At 34.3% G+C, this 26,831-nt stretch overlaps 2 protein-coding genes across 8 annotated transcripts; both read right to left on the bottom strand.

Annotated features, from left to right (window-relative positions):
- Positions 1-339: 339 nt before the first annotated feature.
- On the bottom strand, positions 340-14,707 carry LOC119680590 (ankyrin-3). Of its 7 annotated transcripts, none has more exons than XR_005252475.1 (12): positions 14,600-14,707; positions 13,234-13,392; positions 11,472-11,579; positions 11,114-11,410; positions 6,978-8,846; positions 5,894-6,221; positions 5,601-5,688; positions 5,350-5,465; positions 5,151-5,268; positions 3,249-5,089; positions 1,269-1,475; positions 340-629 (listed from the first exon to the last, which is right to left on the bottom strand). XR_005252475.1 is itself a non-coding variant. In XM_038093493.1 (12 exons), the coding sequence occupies exons 2-11, from the start codon at positions 13,384-13,386 to the stop codon at positions 1,324-1,326; spliced, it is 5,070 nt and encodes a 1,689-aa protein (XP_037949421.1). In that variant the 5' UTR covers positions 13,387-13,392; positions 14,600-14,707; the 3' UTR covers positions 340-629; positions 1,322-1,323. The 7 variants fall into 7 exon arrangements, 2 of the variants coding, with proteins under 2 accessions (XP_037949421.1, XP_037949422.1); XR_005252479.1 differs by having other exon boundaries at positions 340-576; XR_005252476.1 differs by having other exon boundaries at positions 13,234-13,440; positions 14,600-14,702.
- A 4,448-nt stretch (positions 14,708-19,155) lies between these two features.
- LOC119675277 lies at positions 19,156-19,623 on the bottom strand. The gene has a single exon (XM_038086467.1). It carries the CDS (start codon positions 19,621-19,623, stop codon positions 19,156-19,158), a length of 468 nt encoding a protein of 155 aa, XP_037942395.1.
- Positions 19,624-26,831: the final 7,208 nt, after the last annotated feature.

Raw genomic sequence — 26,831 nt, 5'->3', positions numbered from 1 at the left:
CTTGGATCTCATTTTTTAGATTCTTTATTCATGCAATAATATATATATGCTATTATATGTTTTTGGTTCATAACAAGAAAGAGACGTGCACCTATTTTAATTCAATTTCGTCAAATTTAACACGATAGAGTACATACAGTATGCAATATCTCTATATATACAATAAATTTCGAACTCAATTTAAAATTAATAAATTTAAGAAAATAGGTGAATAAAGTATTTGTAACAATATTTTAACGAGAAGCCAATCTTGGAATAATATAGTTTCAAAAGACCATTTGGAAACTGTTGCAGTAGTGTATTCTGGAATAATAACTGGGAATATATGCGTCTTCATTGTTTATCGGGTTCTGTAATCATTTTTGTTTTATACTCTCTGGCAGCGATGAATTTAGAAGATTGGAGATATTAATCGTTTCAACAAACCCACTGACATATTGAATAATGTTCTTAATAGATGATTCGGAAAGTTGTTTTGACAAATGTATCTATAACATCATGTTCACTATCCCAAGTTTTGAGGAAAACTTTTTGTGCCTTTTCAGCACATTCTAAACTCAAACGCCGGTCCATTATCTATTACGACAAATATTTTTATTGATTTCAATTCAGCAAAGTAATCTCTGAAACTAATTTATTAATACATTAAGATTGTCATACTAAAAACGGAACTCGTTTAAGTAAAAAAAATTTTTGTGTATATATATTTTTTATTTATGTATACTGATGAAGGTTTATGAGAACAATTTATTCCTTCAAAATAAAAAATTTTCTCATTATTACCCCCTTTTCTATTCAAAATGGAATCGTAATAAGATATAAAATTTTTGATTGAACAGATAAAGTTTTCTTAACTTCTTTAATAGAGACAGTTAGTTGAATCCCAACATAAGAACAATGTTGCTTTATATAAAGTACAATTTGTATAAATATTTCTACTTATAAATAATAAAGTTATGTCCGGAATTTTTGCAGTTACTAAAAAGTTTTATTATGATTATTGTTGTTAAAATGATAATTAAAAAAAAATTTGGATAACTTTTGTTGATATTATTTAATTTTTAATTTAGTTATACAAATTATAATTTTTCATATAAACCTTAATCAGTATAAATAAATAATCAAGAACAATGATTTTTAAAAAAGCCGCAATACATATTCTTATTTTATAAAAGATGCGGTTTTCGAAAGTGAATTTGTATTCATACGAATTATGTATTCGTATATACATTATAAAGTTAACATTTTTAATTAAAATTTTTACTTGCCCCTCAAAACTAAAGATTTTAATTAAAGTAACTACGAAGGGAACAACAATTACACTTAAAAGTAGTTTTCTGGTAAACTGCCTTTCTCGATATTTTGTTGTGCTTCTTGCAAAACCTGTCGAGTATGTTCCTCTGCAATAGTGCGTATCACATCGATGTCGTACTGGTTTTGCTGCTCATCTATGGATTTAGTAGGTGTGCTTATTTCTGTAGTTAACCATTAAATTAAAAAAAAAATTTGAAAATTAACTGTATATTAAAATGTTTTATATCTTAAAGCAAACCACACAAAATATGCTTATCTAAAAAATTTAAACAATATAAATTATAATTTTAATACTTTAAAACCCATTATTACAATGCAATGTTAAAGTCCACGTTTACTAAGATACACGTAAATTTATTTGATGGAATAATTGCTATTTAACGACTTCAGTTGTCTCCTAATTTCAACTGTAGTTCTTAAGAACATGAAGAAGAAAGACACAGTTATTCATATGGCACGTCCCAGTTGTCCAAATAAGTTTTGAAATGTTCGTAACTGTTATTACATAGTAAAGAGCAACTGAAAAGAAAATAACAAATAGCATATACGCTACGAGCGCATTTTACTTGTACAGAAACGCTAGTAGAATACGCATCCAATTTTCGATGCACGCACTCAAAATGACGATGAAGACATATGGTTCCAAGAACGGTGGAGTCTACGTCCCGGAGCCACTCGTCACCTACGACGACCAAGTACCGTTCAACACCTCCCAAAGGGACTCCACAAGCAGGTCCCGGCTGGTTACAACAACAACAACATAAAGACATATCATACATTTGTTGAAATAATGTCAATGACATTGTGTGCATATATCTTAAAGACTAGATATATCCATGTGCTGCACAGTATCTGCTCGTAGTATTTCGTTATTAACTTATCTTTTTTGCATATGTTTATCTAGCTACGTCTATGTAATTGACTAGAGATTGGGTCGGTGCCTTTAGACAGTCCTGAGGACAATAGAAACTATGATTAAATGTAAACATAGATAAAGCAAAATATTTCGAAATGGAAATTGTAAATTGTTTCATATAAAAATTGTGTATGCTCTTCAAAGCTAGTTAGAATGACATAATATTATACTGTGCTATACTAACGATTAATATTTTGAATTGCACAAGATGATTACATTTTGATTTTGTCAATTTAAAATAATATTATAATTTTTACATATCAAAAATTCTATAGAAATGTTTTTGCTTTGAACATAATTTTGGATGGAAATCAGAAACGTAGTGAAATGACATGTGTGAAAGTAAGCTAATGAAATAACATTACCATTATGACATTACGATTTAACAAAGTTAAAGGGGGACAGTTTTGCCTTTGACTTCCCGATATCAGATATTTTTGTTTAATTCAAGGAACGAACTGTACAGTACGCCACGTATCGTATCGTTCTGTACCTTTGAATGCACAAACACTTAAAACAAATATTTTATAGTGTTCATACATACGCCCAAACACTACAATTGTAGCATACTGTTTGCGTATATCAACAATAGTTTACAATAGGTACAAAAATGGTGTTTTCCAAAGATGCATCCACACCAAAGCGAACGCTTGCAAACGAACGAACTTTTGCAGATACGATTGCCTACGAATGTTCGTTCGTTAGCAAGCGTTCGCTTTGGTGTGGATGCACCATAAGGTGATGTTGCCTACAAAGTAAAAAATTTAGATTTGAAAAGTAAATAGGACTTTTCATTGCAAATATAATTTAGTTTTATTTTTCAATCTAAATGCAACTAAATTTAATTTCTAAATGTCGCAAAATATACGCAAAAAAACATCTGATTGTGTTCATCTCAAAGAAAATTCTTTAACGTAGATATAATGTTATTGTCAGGGGTTTTAGTAGAATGATAACATTGCATAATAATGGGTCTTAATAAGTTATAATATTTCTTGATTATCTATTTGTTTCTTACCGTTTTGAAGTTGGAGAGTTTCTACTTGAACTACTGGAGTTTCTGTTTTTAACTTATTAAAAATTTCTGATCCAATGTCGCACTTTTCTTCGTAACTTTCAATATTATTTTCCTGTGTTTCTTCGTTATTAACAAAAGGCGTATTTATTAACGACGATGAAGCTAATGAAGAGTTGGAAATTTGAAAGTTTTTTGATTCAATACTGTTGTTTGTATATTCGGTGAAATTTAAATCATTATCATTTATCCTTATTTCAGCTAAATTGCGCTCTGTATCATTTGTTACAGATTCAAAATTGCAAATGCACTTATCGACTATATCGCTTCGCCCAATTTGACGTAAGGCTTGCTCCAGTGTATTACCATTGGCATGTTTTCCTTGTTGGCGTAGCCAAAGACGCAGCATAACGAAAGGCTTTTCGTTTTGGCGATTTGAATATTCGTTATTTATTAAATCGATATCGGTCTCGGATACACCCAATTGTTTGGCTAGACTAAACCAGTCGCTCTCCAATAAATTGCATATTTCTGAGATACTAATAACTGCTTTTTGTATATCATTAGTAGTAGTGGTTTCATTTACTGAATTTATTGGAAGATTCGTGTGTTCCAGCATAACTATATCACTGGAATTATGTTTCAAACTATTAATGGAGTTGTGAAGGCTTTCAATACCATACTTCTGCTTGATGATACCTTGCCCTTCAAGTGAAATGTTCAAAATACAAATTGGTTTTTGAGTCGATGAATTTTGATTTACTTTTGCCGCATTCATAAAGCAAATGCGTGAAAATGGTTGCTCATCTGGATCTTTTATATGTACTAAAAATGACAGACGATTTTCTCGAAAAGCACGAAATTTCAGATGTAGTTGTTCGTCCGATTTATGAACTGGTACTAAATTACCAGCAAACTCCAAGTAAATATCTTGATCTTCGAGAACTTCAACTTCTCGACTGTTAGCTGCTTCGCTAAAGTACTCCTGCTGTTCCAAAGTTTTTTCTTCTTTATCATCAGTCATGCAAAATACTGATAACTTTGCCTCTGTAGCCGAAATGCGTTTTACGAAAACTACAAATTTAACCATAAATGGTACACGAGTCATATAGGAATATAAATCGGTTGCCATTCGACTTGCATCTGAAATATTACGGCAATCCATCAACCAAAAGCGTGCGGACACGGTTGTTGTGAATGTAATGCTGTCTTTAACAAATGTCAGTGGAGTAGACCCAGTGACATCTTCCCAAACGGCTCGATTTTGCCCTCCAGTAATAGAACATAATAAGCGTAATGTGGGTGCATTATTTGTATATGGTGAATTTACCATGCCTTGTGTGTAAGCTTTCGGTGCCGGGATGCTAAGAGTTATAGGTTTATGAAACTTACGACGACGCGGTTCAACTGTAACTACTGGAGATACAGCAACCCCTTGGCCTAGCATTTTGCAGCAACCATTTAGGTCAACTGGTTGTGCCTGAAGACCGACACGAATTTTTTTTGTTAGTGCATTTGATGGAAAAATTGCCTGAACTTCCGGAACAGCTAATGAAGATACAGTGCCACCATCAGGGCCAATAGCATGTACTTCTTGCCTTATACGAGATAATACAGCAAAGAAATGTGGGAAGCTATGTGTTACTATACGAATAACACGATGAGAATGCAAATCGTTTATACCACTTATTTCATTATTAAATTTTTTATGAATCTCGATGTCTTCTCCATTTTCATATAAAGTGTGTTCTCGCCAACTGTCACCATTATCAGAACGGAGTACAATTATTTCACGTTCCTTATCGCATAACGCACCAAAATGTGGAATTTCTAATATAACAGGTCTGTGGTAAATTAAATGAAATTAACGTAAACATTCGGTATTTAAATGTCAAAATTTCGTACCCTAAGAACTTTGCTTCCACTGGCGATAGTTCGATTATACGACTAACCAAAGCTTCTCCTTCCATAAGTGGTGGGGGGTTATGGACACGTAATGGTTTAACGTAACGACAAGTTATTCCTCAAAATTAAAGTTGTTGAAGTTGTAAATATATGTGAAATTTTTTTAAGAATGTGTATATATAAATTTTCAAATACTTACTTGTAGGTTGGGCACATGATTTTGGAGGTACAATAATACGTACACCACTATGTCTGTGAATGGTACATTGCTTCATCGAACCACCACGAGCATCTACTAAAAATGATACCAGAAACCTATTTAAAAGATATATAAAATAAATACATGACAATGCAAGTGAAGTCATATCATATTGAGACCCTCTAATTTAAAACTTAGAAGCCAATGAGTACTATTAGTCTGGATCTCAAAGGTATGTGTTTTATACTAACCCCAAATGCAAAGGTGGTCGAGTAATTGAAACATTATCCACTTGATTTGAAAGGTCAACGTTAGTAACATTCATTTTAACTGCATCCACTAATAATTTTAGGGAAAACTTTGAATAAGTTGTTCATTATCGATGAAGTTTAACATAAATATAATTTGATATATAGATAAGAAATCAAAAAATTTGCAAATAATAACTATGTTATTGATTTTAAGTGTTTAAATAAATTTTCCACACATTTTTTAATTCACATTTTATAATTTTTTTGATAGTAAGTTTAAAAAAAAAGCTCACCTTCTAAATTGCTTTTTGAAGCTTTTTCATCTGATTGCTCTTCATTGTCCATATTATCGTAGTTTTTATGATCTCCTTCGATCGTCGTTTTTAAATCATCTGTTGCCATATATTTGTATTGCTGATGATCCAAATGTTCGTCGTCACCCTCTTCTTCTGAGTCAGATATGAAGGTTTCATGCATTAACTCTGGGCCAACCACTTTGTATTTTTCTTCTAAGACGCCAACTATTGTGTTTTCAATCGTTTTTTCCGTAACAACTTTTAAAGTTTCCACTGCTGTCACATAACCGAGACTATTGGCGATGCTTAATGCGGTGTGACCATTCTATGATTAGAGAGATGATTAGCTGTCGCTGTTAGATATATATGTCTTAAAAAAAAGAATACATATAATAATTATGTTCTTATCAAAACGTCACCTAACCGCTTGAGTTTGATTAAAAAAATGCACTTAGTTTTCTTAAATAATAAATGGTTCGAAGATTGGAAACTAATTTTGTACTTATAGCTCCTCTCATATATGTGAAATATAAAATTTAAGGAACACAATTCTATCCGCACAAGAGTACTACTACAAACGATTTGATTTGCATTTTAATTTTTTGTATGTATCTACTTGTTTACTTCCAATCATTGTGTATATACTATAATTTTAAAAATAGATCACAAAAAGCTGCTTTCGTTACATATCAGTACACAAAAATACTTCATACGCATACATTTTGCTGAATTTAGCATAATTCAAAATAATGCTTTTATGTTATTTTTTTATCAGAAAAATGGAAATGTTTATTTAACTAGTTAACTTCGAAACTAAATAATTTGTTACTTTTGAATGTGTATATATCACACTGTGCAAAACGTACTATGAGCATAACTAAAGCATTTTTAGTTATGCTTGGCAACAGCTATACAGCCAAAAATTCTTACATTTTTGAAATCTCGTTAAAACATTTTAGTAAGCAAAGAAATTTTGAAAAATGGCGAATATAAAAAAGAATGCTTAAAACAATATGCTAACATTAAAGTAATATTTTGTCAAAAATTTTAAAAGTATATCGATAAATATTATAAAGCTTACTGTAGTGACAGCATTGGGGTTCGCCTTATGTCGTAACAATAAGTTAATAACCATCGTATGACCTTGCTGAGCAGCTTGATGGAGAGGAGTATATCCAACATTGGTAATCATTTCTACGTTGGCATCGTTTTCTAATAAGAATTTAACCATGTTAATTTGGCCATAGTGTGCCGCTAAATGTAGTGGTGTATAACCAGACTTAGTTTTATCTGATATGCGAGCTTGATGATCAAGTAATACCCTTGCTACTTCTGCGTGATCTTCTTGAGCGCATAAATGAAGTGGGGTGAGCCCATTTTTAGATATTCCATTAGGATCTACCTTATGTTCTAATAACAATTTTATTATTTCAATATGACCTTCTTGAGTAGCTAGATGAAGAGGCGAAAAACCTGCTTTACTGCGTACATCTGGTTCAGCTCCGTATTGTAGTAACAATTCAGCGTTTTCGATTTGATTTTTTTTAGCTGCAATGTGCAATGCACTATGTCCATTTTTGGCACATAAATGTGGGGAGGCACCTTTGTCAAGTAGTAATTGTACTACATTTTGGTGATTATAATGGCAAGCGACATGTAAAGGTGTTATCGAATTTTTACCTTGACAATTAATGTCAGCACCATGGGAGATTAGCAATGCAGCCAGTTTATCTTTGCCATATTTAGCTGCTAAATGTAAAGGTGTGAAACCCTTCTTCGTTATAGCATTCAGATGTGCATTGTTTTCAATTAGAATCTGTGCTACATCTTCTTGACCCTCCTTTGCAGCAATATGCAGTGGAGAGTATATGTCTTTCGTAGTAGCATTAACATTGGCCCCATGTTGCAACATTAGCATAATAATGTCGATATTTCCTAGTCGCGATGCTACATGCAAAGGTGTTTGTCCCTCGCGTGCATATACTTCAATTTGCGCACCATTGCGTAGCAATATTCGAATAATGTCGGTTTGATTGGCACGTGCGGCTAAATGCAGAGGTGTTTCCCCACGCACAGTTGTTGCATCTGGATTTGCATCATGCTGAAGCAAATAGATTACTATATTCATACAACCCATAAAGCTGGCAACATGTAAGCATGTCAAACCAGATTCAGTTGTAGCACTAATATTTGCATTATGTTTGAGCAATAATTCCACAACTTTAATACGGTTTTTCTTGCAGGCTATATGGAGAGGTGTAAAGCCATTTAAAGCACGTGCATTAGGATCTGCTTTGTACTGTAATAATAAACGTGCTACACGTACATGGCCGCAGTGTGCAGCTACATGCAACGCAGTTAAATAGTCCACTGTTACTTCGTCTACTGGAGCTTTATGCGCTAATAATATCCTAGCCGCTTCATCATGTTCACCTTGTGCTGCCATATGAAGCGGATTTAGTCCATTTTTAGTTTTGGACAATATCGGGGCGTTATTATTTAAAAGAGTTTCGATCACATCCACATGTCCAGATCTGGATGCGCAGTGCAAGGGCGTTAGACCATCCCTTGTTTTTGCATTAATTTGCGCATTTTTTGAAAGCAATAATTGAAGAATATTTGTTTTTCCCCACTTACAAGCAACATGAATAGGTGTAATATTATGTTTAGCAGTAAAATTGACGTTAGCCCCACGTTCTATTAATAGATTAGCAATATCCAGGTTGCCGTAGTGCGCTGCAATATGTAACGGGGTGAAACCGGATTTAGATATTATATCAGGATATTGTTCATTTTGTAACAACAAATTTGCAGCACTAACATCGTTCTTTTTAGCGGCTATATGCAATGCGGGCAATCGCACTTTACCTCGAACATCGCTTTCAAGAAGTACAGCAACAACTTTGTCATGGCCTTGTTGCATCGCTACTGCAAGTGGAGTGAAGCCGTCCTAAAAATAAATTTGTAGGATATAAATTGTTATTACGTAATATAATAAATTCGTAATAACAATTAGGTGTGTAAATTAAAAATATAAATTCAAACTCTGATATTTCAAATTTTACGTTATTTTATACTTTTTGATTTATAAAGATTATAACTGTAAAGTATACTTTATTTGTAAAGTAATAAAGCTCTATAATTTAACGAAACCTTTCCAGCAAAGTTCACTCGTTAAACAAAGATATCATTTTTATTAGTTGATGTAACATTAAATTTTATAATATCACGATTTTATTGTAATGTATTTTATTTGCTTAACCTTATTGTATAGAAATCTTCAGTGTTTTACAAAATTTAGTGCGACACTTCATTATTTTAGCAATAAATTTTCTATCATATTCGCAAATTAGTTGAAGTAAGTACCTTTAACAGTTATTGTGAATGCCAAATGGTGAGATCAAAAACATAGAAATATAAAGACATTTAATTTGTCTCGCCTATATGATAAAGGTTCAAAACAAAGCACTTAGCGATGCAGTTAACGCTCCGTGATATGTGTGAAATGTTGATCTACATCGCAACCTTAAAATACCTACTGTATGGTATACAGAAGGCAGCTAAAACACATTATGACAGACTGAGCCAAGGCGTTACTTTGCGATGTTACATACAGATGCTAAAGTCGCTTCAAACCAAAGAATCTTTTGAGGCGTTTCAACCAGCAAGGAGATGAATAGCTCACATCTATATGCTCAGTTTAGATAAGTAATATTAAAATAAAAAAAACCTCTTGTTAGTCAATATGACTAATTGTTGTTCATTTAAACTTTGCACTTTGTTTAAATATAATATAAACAAAAAAGGAAATTTGTTTTGCCTCTGTTAAAAAAATCATGAGTTCTGAAAAGGTATACGCAAAGGGAGAAACATGTCTGTTCAAACAGACATGAACTTATTATTTCATGTATGATCACTAATATTTTGTTGATGGAGTCACCACTAGTGACTAGGAGTTTTTGCTTGGGCAAAAATATATATAAAAAATTCTATTATCAGAGCAAATGCATACATAGGTCTTAGTTCATGCGTACCAAGGGATCCAAAGAAAGAAGTATAGTTTTTTGATACTGACTGGACACACAAACAGCAACAACATTTATTCCATTATTGTGTTACTGCACACTTATTAAATATCTTTGTATGCGAGGACAAGTTAGGCATTATTGTTGAAAGTGATGATGAAAGTTGTGCTGCTTTTTCTTGAAATATATGATTGGCTTTGTGTGCATGCAATGCACAAGTTCTTCCAAATAATTTTAAATTTGATTTTTAATGAAATTTTATTATGGCGTCATACAAATATATGAACTTTGCTTATTATAAAGTGAGTAAGCACCGACAGTACAGCAACCACAGTTGTTGTTAATGTGAATGCTATTAATCCAATAGTCCGGTAGTGAAGACAGTACTATGCCTTATAGTAGCAATAATATCATGAAGCATATTAACAAACATCATGCTTAATAATTAAATATGTTTTATATTTTGTTTTTAATATTATATAAGTAAATCATATAAAATACAATTGTAAAGTAAATTTTATTACATAAAGCACATAAAATATAATTACATACTAAATTTAATATAATTAAATTAAAGAATTATTAACTGTTTTTTTTTGTTTTTTGTAATAACACTTAAGATATCTGTAAAATAAAAATATACATAAGTTACCAACTGTGATATTTTTTATTTGATCATTAATTTGTTTTTATATAAGTTACTATATAAAAATAAAATTAAAAAAAAAAACTTAAAGCCTGGAAAAATTTATCACATAACGATCATACATGAAATAATAAGTCCGATAGATTATATATTTGAACATACATGTTTTTCCTATTGCGTGTACCTTTTCAGAATTCATGATCTTTTTAACAGAGAAAAATTGAATGTCTTTATATTTCAGTGTTTGAGTCAAATATGCATAATCTAAAATAACGAATTTGGTATAAATCATTGGTTATTTAGATAGATGATTTTAGGTTTTTTATATAGAATAATAAATGCAAGCATTTGTTTGTTCGCCATTAAGATGCTTTGTTACATCGAGTATTCTTCAAATCGGTAATTTTCTGTATGCTGATATAGCACGGTTTTCGAGATATCGGAATTTAGAATTAGAAAAGCTTGCTTAAAATAGCCGGATTGACCAAAATAGTAGCGATGCTTTATATGGTTCTTAAAAGGGACTGAAATCAAATTTAAACTTACTTCTGTAGCTAGTGAAGGATTTGCACCTTTAGTCAGCAAAAAACGTACACATGCATCATGATTTTCTTGAGCAGCCATATATAGCGGTGTAAAACCATTTAAAGATTGTACATTAACATTCGCGTTGTAACTTAGAAGCAATTTTATTACATCCTTTTGACCAGCTAATGATGCTATGTGTAATGCAGTATTGCCTTTTTTGGTAGCATTATCCACTTTGATACCTCGTCGAAGTAGTTCAGTAACTATATCGATGTATCCATCTTTTGCCGCTAAGTGTAAAGCATTTAACCCATTCTAGTTTACAAATAAAACACTAAAATATATTTTATATTTATTAAAATTGTTAACTATTTACCGCATTGCTCGAATTAATGTCAACTATTTGACCAGTTTCAAGAAATTCCAAGACTTTCTCTAAATCACCGCTACGAGCAGAACGTAAAAATGATATCGTTACATCAGCCTACATATAGAAATTTTTATTTATATTACGTCTATGATTAATGAAAGATTGATATGTATCAGATGTATCAGCAATAATAATTGCAGGTATAAAATGATGAAGCAAAATAAACAAAAGAAACTAAACTAAATAAAACTTGTAATTGCAGCTAAAGGACTAAAAATAAAACGTTCAAGAGACATTGTACGTTCCGAAATAGTTTTTTAATAAATAAAAAATGATAGCGATATCGTTGCAGTTGTTATTTATTATTAAATGTTGTTGTTGTTGTTTTTGTTGTGATTTGAGTTAGTGCTATTGCACACTTTTACTCTTTTGTGGCTGAGGGGCTTATTCCTGCCCCACACTAAGCTTTAACTATACTAGAATTATTATCATTTATTTATCTTTTAACTGATGACGGACCGTAGATCAGCATATCTTCCTGTGCGTCGTGAGGTGGACTTAAGGTTTGTTAGGGCGGGGTTGGGCTAAATCGATCCTTAGATCTCTATGCATGTCTGTTGTTCTAATATACCAAGGAATCTTAATTAGTCTTCTTAAAACCAGATCTTGTGCTGTCTGTAATTGCTTTATAGGAGTATTTGAGGCTTTGCTGTATATTAAATGTTGTTATTGTGTTTAAACTTTTAACATTTATATTTATGTTTTCATTTTAAATGAATAAACTTCTATTATATCAATTAAACATACATATTTAAATGCTTGTTGAAATAATTTTCAAAATCTATTGATACATAAACAACTTTTTCATTCTCAATGTATTTTTGCATAATTATTTATTTATAATTGCAAACAAGTACCTATACCATTTTGATTTTAAAATGTCATGTATCCCTCATTCATATCCAAGTCAAAGTTAAATTTTTCCTTGTATCTTACAAATGCTTTAAAAATAATTTATTAGTTAATTATCTTTCCTATAAAATGCAACAACGTCATGTATACGCTACCTCACCTCAGTATTTCAGCCTCATCTTCAGATTTCGCTTCAGTAATGCTGTAATGGTAACCTGAAGTCTAAAGTAGATTCGTTAGTTCGCTTATCGTAACCGAACACCGCGTAACGCACAATCACACCTAGAACGAACGGCTATATGTGCATACGTCCGCCATTAACTAACATTTTAGTTGTAAATTCAATTTAAATTATTGCATTTAAAATTTGTCAATTTTTGTTAGTCTTTTTTATTTGGCATATTAAGTAAGGCGTGGTATTTGGGGTAGTGACGTCATGCATAAATATATGGTTCATCTCTTTCGGACACTATTCCGGTTTATGTTTTTAATTATTCTTTACGCCATTTATTTCTCAGTTTGTTTTGTGTAATTTGCTTCATTGTTAAGTCACTATTTAATAATGATCTCATCGCTATTATGTATTGTGATCTTTAATTTTCATGCTTTTAGAAGTTTACTTGTCTGTAACATATATGCCAAAATCATTGTCATAGTCTCCCCATTATACCATATTAAAACACATGAACTATTAATAACATTATTTAAGATCAGTGAGTAATTGGATGTACTGAGATTTATTTTTATGAGTACCAACAAAATTTATAGAGTGTGTGATATGCATTTGGGTTAAAATATAAACACCAACTAAACAAAATAATAACAAATATATCAGAAAATTGTTAGTAATTCGTACCTGCATAGTATTTGCATTATTTCCAGCGTCTCCACTTGTTTTCTCCTTTACAGACAAATGCTCGTTATTTTGTTGTGATATTATTTGATTGGAATTCTTCGTTGCTAAAGTTGACATATTTCCATTATGTTTAATCTTCTCTCCAAGAGTCATATTTTACTTAAAAAATTTTATTTTTAGTTATTTTAAAGTATGAGATTATCTCCTCTTGGTTTGATTTTGTTTTTAAAATACAGAGTTTAATTAAAAATTTTTTTTGGTTAAAATACTTTTTGAATGATTACTTGAAATTTGGTTTTACTACGTTTATATGTATGTGAATATAATGGAGTTGTAAAATAATCTAACTTCAATCAAAAGACAATTACCGGAATTAATGCATTGTTGCCCAATAAAATTATAGTAATACTTTCAACAGTCTACTATCGATAAATTGGATATTTAAGCGAAAGAAGACAACTTCAAAGCCAAGTGGGTTTGTTATGTATTCTATTAACCACAAACATGGATTTTAAAACAGACAATTTACCGGGTAATCAACATTCCATTGTTATTCTTCATAAACTTATTCTTCATACTTATTAGGATATGGCTAAACGAATCATAAGAAATGTAACATTCATAAATTTATATACTTAACCATTCCGGTTAATGTGAATTCAATTCTTTCATACTTATGTTTAGTACACGGTTATACTCCCATTAAATATAATTACAACGGGCACGTACGTCACACGGAAATTACGTCATAGACAATATTTCTTACACCGAAGTATAGATACATTCTCATACATTAGCGCACTGTAGCGTTATTTCAATTATGCGGTTATGAAGATGAGCTGCATTTCTATTTGCAGCAACTTTTATTTTTGAAATTTAGCTGGCAAACGAACAATATGAGTCCAATTACTTTCAAATTACCACAACACTTTTATTAAATAAGGTGTAATGAATATTGAGCTAGTTTTCACTTAATTTTTAAGTTAACAAAATACGTAGATAACTACACTTTTTTATTTATACATATGATGTACAAAAATATTGTATCCATTTATTAACAGAATTATTTTCTTCTTATTTGTCAAAAACTAATGTTTCTGTTAATGGTAACGGATACGTTTTTAAATTTCAAATTCATTAAATATATATTTATTTATTTATATATATAAATATATATAAGTTTAGAAAAAATTCCTGTAGTTTGGAAAAGCTTAAAATCTTAAATTTTGATTGTGCTCTCCAACAGGTACTTCACACAATCCACTCAGTATATTAATAAATACAACATTTTGACTTAGTTGATTAATTAATATTTTCAATATAAATACTAATACTTGAAAATGTAAAATAATTTATTAAAACACACTTGCACAACATATCTTCCCTTCCACCTATCAATAAAACTTTCAATGTACTAATTTTTAGAAATACTGAAAGCCAATTTTCATTCTGTATTGTATTAACCAACATCTCTTTTGTTTCCTAAAATCAGTATTACCAGAGTCATGTAGTGAAAACCAAAGAATACCTAGCAAAGAATGGAAGCTCTACCCGTATTGAGCGAAACAATGCGAAATTGCTAAGGGCTATGTTATGCAGAGTGTCTCGAGCACGGGAAATTACGCTCTTTCGGGCTATGCCGAAAATGCATGTTATGCAGAGTGTCACATCAATATTGCCAATTTCGTATTTTTACAATGTTTTAATACTTTTTGGTTGTGCATAAACTTAAAAGGAAATTTAGATATGTTGACTTTCAATTTGCCACCAAAAATAACTCGCAAGAAAAAACTCATAGAGGCTGTAATAATGTTAATTTATTATTATATTATCTTACAATAATTGTTAACAGTACTTAACAGTATTTACGCCTTTCTTTAAAACTGGAACGTGTAATAATTATATTATTAGTGATTTATAGAAAAAGGCTGTGTTGCGTACTGCCATTTATTACTAAACAACACTGTTTTGCATTAGTGCCGGAGCACAAATACTCCGGCTCTCATGCCAGAGTTTGAACGACCATATTATATTTTTTCTCATTCTCAAATTTAAAATTTGCATTGAAAACAACAAAAATGTACTCATGCCGTGCCAGAGACACTCTGCCTAACATGGCCCTAAAGGATATTAATTGTATTACCATTTTGGCACAAATATGTAAGGACAGAAATTTATGCAAATTCTCCACATGTACACCCCTATTCTGAAGCATATGGGAATGAGAGTTTTTTCCCTTTTTCCCTGTTTTCCTTTTCTGAATATTGTGGGAATGGAAGTTTTTTCCCTATTTTGCAAAACATCATTCCCAAGCAAATTGTGTGGGAGATAAGTTAAAAAGAGTTTAATTTAATATGTAAGTAACTTATAATGACGAGATTTTTGAATATATATGAATAAAATTATTATTATAATAAAATTATCAAAATAAATTTAATATTTTCAAATTTTTATTTTTTTATTTTATCCACACGCCTTTTATATACAAATGAAAGCGTCAGCTATTGTTATTTAAAACAATAGACTTGTAGTAAAGAATGCAATAAAATATAAGTTTTTAATAATTTTATTTAAAGTTTCTTTTCAACTAACAATTATGTTGCTTCGATAACAACGAACTTAAAACTTGAACGTATGTGTTTTTAAAAAACAGGATTGTCAAATTTTTATTTGATTTGTAATTTATTAACTTCTGTTTTTGATGATGCCACATGAGCGCCACATCACTCCCCCACCAGTGGTTGAGTAGAAACGATGCCACGTTACACGCACTTGATCCTATGTCAAAAATTTGACAGGTAATCGAATAACTCTGCCACTGGATGCGCTACGATCAGAGTTGAGCTCCTGCTGAGGTCTTCGTATAGGTTGTGCATCTGGACTTGACTGAAGTGAAATATATCGTGACAACTGTGTGTTTGATTCGATTTCTTCATTCAACAAGTAAGCCGCCTTCACTCTATCAATGCTCACTTGGATAGGTCGGTCTTTGATTAAAATGGTAATAAGCTTACGATCACGCCGTATCACTTTGTATGGTCCGTCATAAGGTGATTTCAAGGGAGGTCGAACGTTATCATCCCTTAGGAACACGTGTGAACACGTCTGCAGGTCTCGTTGAACGAACGTTTTCGCTTTTGCATGATTTGAACCTGGAACCGGACGTAATTGATCCATGGTCTCCCTAAGAAAAATTGCGAATTCGGAGTCACATCCGATGTGAGACGTCTTCTCAAAGAATTCTCCTGGAAGCTTAAGAGATGTACCATATACCATTTCCGCTGGACTAGCTTGGATGTCGTCTTTGAACACACTCCGTAAAGCCAGCAATATCAGTGGTAATTCCTCTGTCCACCTTTGATTAGACTTACACTTCAGTGCAGCTTTTAGTGTTCTATGAAATCGTTCCAGAATTCCGTTCGATTGTGGATGTCGCGAACTTGTACGTAGATGTTTAGTACCAATCAACTGCATAAGTTCAGCGAACAACTTTGATTCGAACTGTCTGCCCTGATCTGTAGTGATCTCTGAAGGAACGCCATAGTGTGAAACCCATCCCGTGATGAACGCCGCAGCTACTGTGTCTGCACTAATGTCCATAATGGGAATAACAACAGACCACCGGGTAAATCGATCTATGCATGTCAGGCAGTAGCTGTATCCGTCTGATGGTGGTAATGGCCCCACGATATCAAGGTGTACTGCTGCAAATCGCCGGTCAGGTGCCTTGAAGGTTCCGAGTGTTGTTTTTTTGTGTCTACCTATTTTAGCTCGCTGGCATTGTGGACATGTTTTTACCATTTTTGCTACATCCCTTTTAATGTTTGGCCAGACAAATCGTTCACTGATCAGTTTTGCCGTGGCCTTGCTACCTGGATGACCTAAATTATGTATGGTGTGAAAAACTTGTCTAGGAAATTCATCTGTGATCCACGGTCGCGCATGCTTTGTTGAGAAATCGCACGTAATAAGATTCGATGAACTAGGTAGATGCACCAATTTAAGCTGAAGTGAAGTCTTGCCCTGTGATATGAGTTGTTGAAGCTCCATGTCATTTCGTTGGCTCTTTGCTAACTGATCAAAGTCAATCTGCTTTTCCCCCTGTATTGATTCAATGCGTGATAGGAAATCAGCAACGCTGTTGTCTTTACCGGGAAAATGTCTGATATCAGTAGTAAACTGACCTATGTAATCCAGATGACGCAGTTGCCTGGGCGATGCTTTTTCAGGATTTTGCTGAAATGCAAAAATAATGGGTTTATGATCAGTTAACACCGTACAGTTCCTGCCTTCTACCATATGTTTGAAATGCTTAATTGCTTGATAAATGGCAAGAAGTTCTCTATCATAGGTACTGTACCGTCGTTGTGTGTCAGTTAACCGTTTTGAATAAAAACCAAGTGGTTCGAGTCGGCCTTCACGGATGTGATGCAATGCAGCTCCCACCGCTGTATTACTCGCATCGACATGTAGAATGAGATTGGCTTCTGCTGTTGGGTGTGCAAGTGAACTGGCATCAGCAAGCGTTTTCTTAAAATCAACAAATGCTGATTCAGCTTCTTTTGTCCACTTAATCGGCGTTTTGTCATTTTTCCGATTTCCTATTATTAGTTTCTGCAGCTTTTCTTGAACTACCGCTGCATTAGGAATGAAACGACGATAAAAATTCACCATGGCCAAAAAACGACGAAGTGCTTGCGCACTGCTTGGCTTCGGACAATTGAGAATTGCTTCAACCCTTTCTTTTGGCGGACGAATGCCATTTTGATCAATACTGTGACCGAGAAAGATAACTTCCGTCTGAGCAAACACGCACTTGTTGATGTTGAGTTTTAGACCGAATTGGTGTAAACGCTGAAACACTGTGCGAATGTGTTGAATGTGTTCAGCTTCATTCCTAGACGCGATGCAGATATCGTCTATATAACATACCGTGAAGTCCAAACCGCTAAGTACTTGGTCCGTGAACCGTTGAAAAGTTTGAGCTGCATTGCACAGTCCGAATGTCATCACATTAAACTCGAACAGCCCGAATGGTGTGATAATAGCAGTTTTCTTTCTGTCCTCAGGTGCTATAGGTATACTGAAGTAAGCTCGTTCCAAGTCAAGTGTGGTGAAGATAGTTTTACCACTCAAATTCTGAGTAAAATCTTGAATGTGCGGTATCGGGTAACGATCTGGAACTGTTTGTGCATTGAGTCGTCTGTAATCTCCGCACGGCCTCCAAGTACCATTTTTCTTCTCCACCATATGTAACGGATTGGCCCATTCGCTTTTTGAGGGAGTGCATATCCCTTGATCAAGCATGTGCTGGAACTCACTTTTTGCTGCTTGCAACCTTTGTGGATTGAGCCGCCTTGGACGTGCATAGACTGGTTGCCCCGTGGTAACGATGTGATGTTGCACCGTGGTTCTTACTGCTCCAGACTTGTTATACGATGTTGGAATTGTTAGATCTTTGAACTCTTCCAATAATTTTCGGAATGGATGATCTGCATTCACTGCGAATACTGGCTCTGGCATTTGTAACGCTGTTGCACAATGAACTTTCATTAGTTTTGCTGTCAACGAGGAGTTTATGCTGCAAATCTACCATTAGACCGTAATATTGCAGAAAGTCAGTTCCCAGTATAGGTTTACATACATCGGCTACGACGAACTCCCAATCAAGCTTGCGCCGCAGGCCAAGATTCAACGTCATTAATTTATTTCCGTATGTTTGTATTGAAGTTCCGTTTGCTGCATACAAGAGTTTGGCAGATGCTGTCGGCTTAGTTCTGCCGAAGATTGATAGGGGTAGAATTGAGAAATCTGCACCTGTGTCGATAAGGAATTTCAATTGCGTCGAGGGATCTAAAACATATAATCGGCTGGATTTGTAATAACTTTTTGCATCGCCAACCGCCGGTGACGAAGCGGAATTTAGTTTTCCATGGTTGTGAAACTGCATGGCTTGGCACACTTGCGCGCACTTGCGCCAAAACGATGACGGTAGAAACACACTGGATATTTCAATATCAGGTTTTCCGGGCGCGTTCGTGAATGTTGTGTTCGTGCCGGTGTATTTGATCTACGTCGTGAGCGAAATTGGTGTTGCGACACTTTGCTGTCTCGAAACTGCTTGCTAAGTTCTTCCACAGCATTCACTAAATGCTTAACATCAAAGGAAGAAGGCACAGCTGGATTGTTACCTAAATTTCTCTCACTGGTATGCACTTCAGAAACAGAATTGAAATATCCCATTTCCAGCATTATATCTGCTTGTTGTGCACATTTATCCAAATCGACATCAGAAATGGACACGACCGCTCGTACAGCTTCTGGTAGACGATCCAACCACAATTGTTTTATTGCGCCATCGTTCATAGTGCCACTGGACAAATCAAGCATCGTTCGTAGCAAATGCGACGGCTTGTGGTCACCTAACTGACATTCTTGAAATCTTGAATCAATCGTCTCTTGACTGCTTCATACTTATTAACGGCAGGTGGAGCACGTATAATATCGGCGATGTTCCTCAACGTGTTGCTGTCGAGACTGCCGACAACGTGGTCGTACTTCGTTTGATCCGTTGTTACGCCCGCGTTTCGAAACTGCGACTCCATTTGAATGAAATATAGATCTGGATCTCGCTTGCTGAAAGCAGGTGCTTTAACTCCTATGCGGCAAATGTTACCAGCTAGAGTGTTAATTTGCGCACTATTAACTGTCAGCATATCATTAGCATCATGTACATTATTGTCTGCTTCAGTTTGCGACATGTTTTGAGTTGTTCCGAATTTACGACTTTTATTATTAATAACTACCGTAGCACTTATTTCTAACCGTCGTGGGTCACCAATGTAGTAAAGAATGCAATAAAATATAAGTTTTTAATAATTTTATTTAAAGTTTCTTTTTAACTAACAATTATGTTGCTTCGATAACAACGAACTTAAAACTTGAACGTATGTGTTTTTAAAAAACAGGATTGTCAAATTTTTATTTGATTTGTAATTTATTAACTTCTGTTTTTGATGATGCCACATGAGCGCCACAGACTAATGAAAGAAACCCAAATTCTAGAATGAATGGGATTCCTTGAATAAGTTAATATAATTTTTTGTAATTATACGCAGATAAAACATTGCTTCTTTTTATTGTAACTCTGCACAATTATAAACTATTATTACTGTTTATTAATTGAAATACATTTCTATCCTAATTATAAAAATAAATAGGACTTTTAGAGAGTGTTGGAAACGTATAATCATTATTGAATAGTAGGCTATTCTTATTTGATTAATCGTATTTAACATATGTAAAAGACTTCAAATAAGATATATAAGGATAAAGTTAAGTTGGTTAAAACACTAATTAACAGAGAGGAACTCAAATGTTAGTAAAAATAATTAAAATTCCAATTAATATATAACATATTTTACTTTGTTTTATTGTATATAAGAAAAAAATAAATTATGTAGATATTTAAAACATAAAATAAATAAAATAAAAGTTTTTTTATTATTATTATTTAGTTATAAAGTATTCATTATCTTTATTTTTGATATTTTGCATTGCAGAGAAATAACACGATTTTTTTATTTTAATCTACATATGATACGTAATTATTTTCTTTGTTTTGCTCATTTTGCACTTTTCGTCATTAAAAAGTGCCATAGTTGCCAAAGTTCAACAAATCAAATTTGAAATTTTTGTATTGCCCCGCGATTGCATCTGCTCTGGACAGCCCTGCCATACATAATTGGCGACTCCGTACAGATATTTTTACGACTAAAATATTTGACAAATGCACAACGAAGGGAATGCAAATGCAGGGCAACCTTAAATTGCTTACGTCTCCGTAAAAGTTCTATTTTTGCACGCAAATCCAGCACTTTGGTAGACGCAGAAAGATTCACTTTTTGTTGCCGCACATAGTACGCAAGATGCAACGATATTCCACACCTTTGTACCGTAATGTAAGGCAGCGTGTTATCGTAAATTGCTAACGCAGTGCTAAATCCATTGTGTACTAACATGTACACAATACTGAAACAGCGCAGTTTGGTGCAATTTTAAGACTCAGAGCAGAAACATCTGAGGAAATTGCTGCAAGAACTAGTACTTGGCGACAAGAATTCATCACAGTTACTTTACAAAATGCGCAGCTGAAAATGACGTTAACGACACTTTGCTAAAATCAGTGTGGGATAAATGGATTAAAATTGAGCGTGTCATGTATATAGCAATCTAGGTAAAGTAGCACTATAATATCTTGGTAAAGTCAGATATCGACGATCCAAAGAACCCACTTAGATCCATAGGCTCATTGTTGTACCATATGAGAAAAATTATAAATTTGATACCATCTTGAATGTTTGGCGAAACTTATATTTCTATTTAGGGAAAGTCTTGCAGTTGACCAAGATCCTCAAAAAAAAGCCTATCCACTCTCACTCTCACTCTGAAATGGAGATTCGATCTTCTAGCATGGTTAACCAATCAATTGTACTCATTCTTGTGGTAGATGATCTACCACAAGACTGATATTTCTACGAAGCATTTTAATGAGAGTCTTGAAATTATTCTTAATAGAGCGTAGCTAAATTGTGTACATATGCCTACGTATCGTAAAATCTTTCTATTTTTTTATTAAAAAGTTCAGCATCCCGTCAAACTAGCTCGTCTAGTTTGCAATTGTCGAAAATATCCCTAACACCGAGAACACAGATTGAAGAAATATTCAAATGCGTCGGCATCTCGTTTAAAGGTTTGTAGCAATCAAAAACTTTCCAAGATGTCAATTGGACTAAACTCAAGGACTTTAAAGCAACTTGACTTTCTGATAATATGTATATATTTCTATGAAGTATACCATCTACTTCCAGATAAGCATAGGGCCCCTAAAAGTGATCACCTTAACTTAAAAAACACTGTAATGATTTAGAAGTCTATAGTTATAAACCATATTTAACCTAATGGAGAAAATTTCACTGCCTACACCAATACTTGTTTTTGATCCGTCAATAATAATGGATAGACCTTCCATAAACATTCACTGTCAGGGTCCTCCTGACAGTCATATATCTCTACATGGTATTTATTTTCGTGCAACCATTAACGCAATATCATCCGCATATGCACTAGCCTTCCAGCCCGGCGTAGGTTGAGTAGCAGCTTATTCACCGCTATATTCCAGAGGAGGGGAGAGAATACGTGCCCTTAGCGAGCACCTCTTTTTACCCGTCTGTATGCTGTTGATAAACACATATTTGCTTTAATAATTCTGTCAGTTAGTAACGGACTGATAACGCAAATAAACACATCATCAATACCCAGACACGAGAGTGCACTTGCTATTGCACTTGAAAGTATATTGTTAAAAGCGCCTTCAATATCTACAAAAGCAACTAGAAATAGTTCCTTCAGTTTGAGAGGTTTTTCGGTGGTATGAGTGAGGGCATGGAAAGTAGTCTCTGTAGATTTTCTCTAATTGTGGGCGTGTTGTAAGGGAGGCCAATGATTGGGATCAATAATGAGTCAGTTTGTATTAACATATTTGAACGTTTTGAAACTAGTGGTATCTAAATTATTTATGGCTGAAATAAATTCTAGAATCTTATTGCCTGAAAAAGAATGTTGGATGATAGCCTTTCATTTCTTGACAGATTCATGAAGTTTGGCAGTAGCGATGGAGATATCTAAACTTCTTGCCTGTTGTAGATAATAAAAGTTGACCTATTGCCACCATTGCATATAAAAAAGTTATTACTAAATATAAAACCAAAAAATTATTATTTATAATAGTGCTGCCACATTCTTAATGACTAATATTGGCGTCGTAGCCTATAATAAGTTTCGCACCAAGTCTCCTAGCGCCGCTTGTCAAGAGACCAGCATCACGATCGTGTACTAAATATGCAGATAATATCCATATTTAGCCCCAGAAGCCCTTAATACTTACTTCTGTCTGATTTTTGTCGTCGTGCGAGAAACTACGCATGACGTAAAGAGATAAGAAGTCAGTGCCAGATGACTTTTTGGACGGTTTGAGCCTGAGCATGTTGGAAAGGTTGGAAGGGGTAACAAACTCTTGGGTGTCTTCAACATTGACGCAGTGAGCGGTGAACTGCAGCGAGAAAGTGATAATGCTTTTATTGAAAGCATCGAAAAGCACATGGACTACGGCATTCGTAGTCACAAAGACTTTACTAAAGACCTTGGTCTTGTCAAAGTCCTCATATGCTATGGTGTTGTCATAACGAAGTTCTGAGATGGAACTATTGAATCCCCACATTTGCCTGATCCTGTTGAAGACATCAGAATGGCACTGGGTGGCATGAAATTTGGCACGAAGGAAATTGAACCTGGCTTGGTTAACTCTCTGAGCAATTATGGTGTCCAGGTTCTTGAGAATGGCTTGGGACGCATGAGCTTGCATAGAGGCTACCTGTCTAAGGCGATAAGTCTGGGGCTAAGCAATTTCCTCAGTTTAATGAAGTAGACGGTGGAAGCATTAAGTGGAATTTGATAAAATTCACGAATACGCATCTTTGGAACATACGCATCCGCTGTGAAGGCGAAAATGCTTTTAAGAGCAAGGGCCGAAAATCAATCTTCGCAGTAGTCATGTTTCTGTCTTTAGAGATGCTCAAATGAAGAAGAAGCTGGTCGAAAGTAAGGTTGAACTTCAACCAGTTTGTGCTAGGAAAGTTGAAAAAAGTGTGAGGACCGGCACGAGCAGTTCTGCAGTAATGAAGCGCAGGCCTCACAGCTTGGGGGTCATATATGCTGTCGATGACTCGTGGGTCGCCAAGGCGGAAGAGGAGGCGATAATCCGCTAAGAAAAAGTCAATGATACTGTTGATATGAGTTGAAACCTAGGGAGCTATCACACCTAGTTGATAGCCCTGACTGACTGAGCTGATAGCCCACCAGTTGAAGAGCCTGGTGCCACTAAAGCGAAATTATTTCAAAAGGGTGATTGCTATTAAAGTCACCACTAATAAGGAAAAGGTCAAAGGACCTAAGCAGGAGGCTTGCCGCTAGACAGGGGCTTGGGCCTTCGCGCTGGCTTAGGGCACTAAAAGTGCTACAAACGGCAGCTGTAGCAGGGGAGAGGGGGACAGTAATTACAGCGGGTTGAAGAGGAAGGAACTAGTGGGCTGTACGGGTACAGCGCCAGCTTAGTGGCAAGGAAGAAATTTTCGGCACGTGTCCGGGCGTTGTCAGCTTTAAGGGCTGCAACGAATTTCAAAACAGACGCAAGCTGCTTATCAACTCGCTTACGGTGTTGGGCCTTGGGGATCAGAAACGAAACGACAGTCCACGGTCGTTTTAGTGAGGGAGTTTGTGATAAACCCATTATCAGGGCTAACAACACAGGGATGCGGGTCTCCGTCTTCCATTATTACGAAGGACAAGTGATAGACTCAAGAGAATTAAGAAAAGAGTTTGATAGGTAAGAATAAAAATTCTAAAAGAAAGGAATGGGGAAAAATAAAGGATAAATAAGAAAAGTGTAGAAATTTAATTAGAAAATGGGTGAGATAACAAGATATATATATAAGTGCAATATAAATACAAATATAAATATGAATATAAATACAAATATAAATGTAGATGCAACTAATAATTTAATATAATATAAAAATACTTACAAATATAAATTTAAACACAAATATAAACACAACTATAAATACTCGTATAAATACAAATATAAATGTAAGTATAATATAAGTACTATTATAAATATAAATGATAAATAAGTATAAACATAAATATATATTATTATTATTATTAAAAAGAAGGGATTGTGCACTGTGACCTAAAAGATCTATTGTGCCTCTTACTCGGGATAGAGTGTTTCTCCAAGTCAGATTTCTTTAATGAAAGACAGAGCCTACTTTTCCAAGTCTTGAATCTTTATGATCCATGAAATACCCTCCTAGATGTTACTTTTGCTTGTGGATTAGTGCCGGGCACTCCCCAAGCACATGGTGTGCAGTTTCTTTCTCTTCTCTACAGAATCTGCAGTCTGAGTTGGATTAATTTCCTAACTTCATTAGGTGAATATTCAATGTACAGTGACCGGTCAATAATACCGTAATAGTTCTAAGGTTGTTTGTTGATTGTTCTATGAAGCGTTTTAGGTTGTAAGTCCCTTACAGCATTTTAGATTGTGAGAGTCCTGGTAACCTTTCCTAATAGAGCGTTTTTTTTTTTTCTGCACCATTCATAAGAATAGATAGAGTTCCTTTGTGTAGACCACAGAATGGTTCTGGGCCAATCATTCTTGAGGCTGCACCTCTTCTTGCAAGTTTGTCTGCCGTTTCATTGCCTTGGTTGCCAGCATGTCCCGGAATCCATATTAGACGCATCTGATTGTTCCAGCCTAGTATGTTCAGCTTGTCAATACACTCCCATACCAGTTTAGATGATACCTGGTAGGATATGAGTGCCATTATAGCTGCCTGGCTGTCAGTATTGCGATTTTACGACTCCGGTAGTTACGTTCAAGGTTGAAACTGGCGCATATATCTATCGCGTATATTTCCGCTTGAAAGATAGTTGCATTTTTCCCAGTGCATTCTAGTATCTCTTGCCTGGCCCATAAACACCAGCCCCAGCTCCTTCATTGGTGATGGAGCCGTCTGTATACCATGTTATCAAGTTTTCTTTCGTTATTTGGGTTTTGGACAAGCCTTCCTAATTCTTTTTGTTGTCAAGTTCAGTTTTGAAATTTTTTGTAAAGTTATACTTCACAATCATCCTGTCTGTTGGCATTTCAGTTTCTGAGATTTGTGCAGCCAGAGTATTAAATTTTTTGCTGATGGTTTCAAAACCAGTCATCCTGTTTGTGATTACTCTAAAAGCAGCCCTCTTCGCCTGTGATTGTACATGGATGTGAAAAGGAGTGAATTCTCATTGCTCCTGTTATGCTCACACATGCAAGATGTTGTAATGAACCTTTCTTTTGGTTCGTATAAAGCTGGGGTTGAACTCAGCCGTCGCCAAGGTCCACACAAGATTTTTATTTGATGAGACCCTGTCACTTCTGATTGCTCCTAACGTCTTAGCTGCAGATAACTTGGATCGAATATCAATCGGAATCACAGACGCAATGGAATCACTGACAGAAATCGACACGATATAATACCAGCACACGTGACTGTTAAAGCTACGTGAGTGGTCACTGTTAAAGCGCCCAGGGGCCGGAGACGTTAGGTTACTATTAAAGCTACCTATCGCTTCCGACACTATGGTATAGACTCACGTGACTGTTAAAGCTACGTGAGTTATACCCCATGCAACCGAGATTCAGTCACTATTGAAGCCCCGAATCTTGCTTACCTATGTCTCTCAATTGTGCCGTTGAGTTGGATTCCCACTTTGAATTTGCACCGTTCAGGAGAAGCTGGTATAAGTTGTACTTTACCAATTCTGTAGTTATGTTATGTTTTAAATGTTTTAAAATTTCGATAGTAACACATTTAATAATTTAATTAGTTTAATTTACTTTAAAATAATCTTTGGTTGGAAATTTGATTTTTAAGTTTGCACAATTCATCAATCGAATCAAATTTTTAAATTTCGATTTTTACAAATGTTCCAAA

The sequence above is a fragment of the Teleopsis dalmanni genome, chromosome 2 (genome assembly GCF_002237135.1).
Source record: "Teleopsis dalmanni isolate 2A chromosome 2, ASM223713v2, whole genome shotgun sequence".
Lineage (NCBI taxonomy): Eukaryota > Metazoa > Arthropoda > Insecta > Diptera > Diopsidae > Teleopsis > Teleopsis dalmanni.
This window is presented reverse-complemented; position numbering and strand designations above follow the sequence as displayed.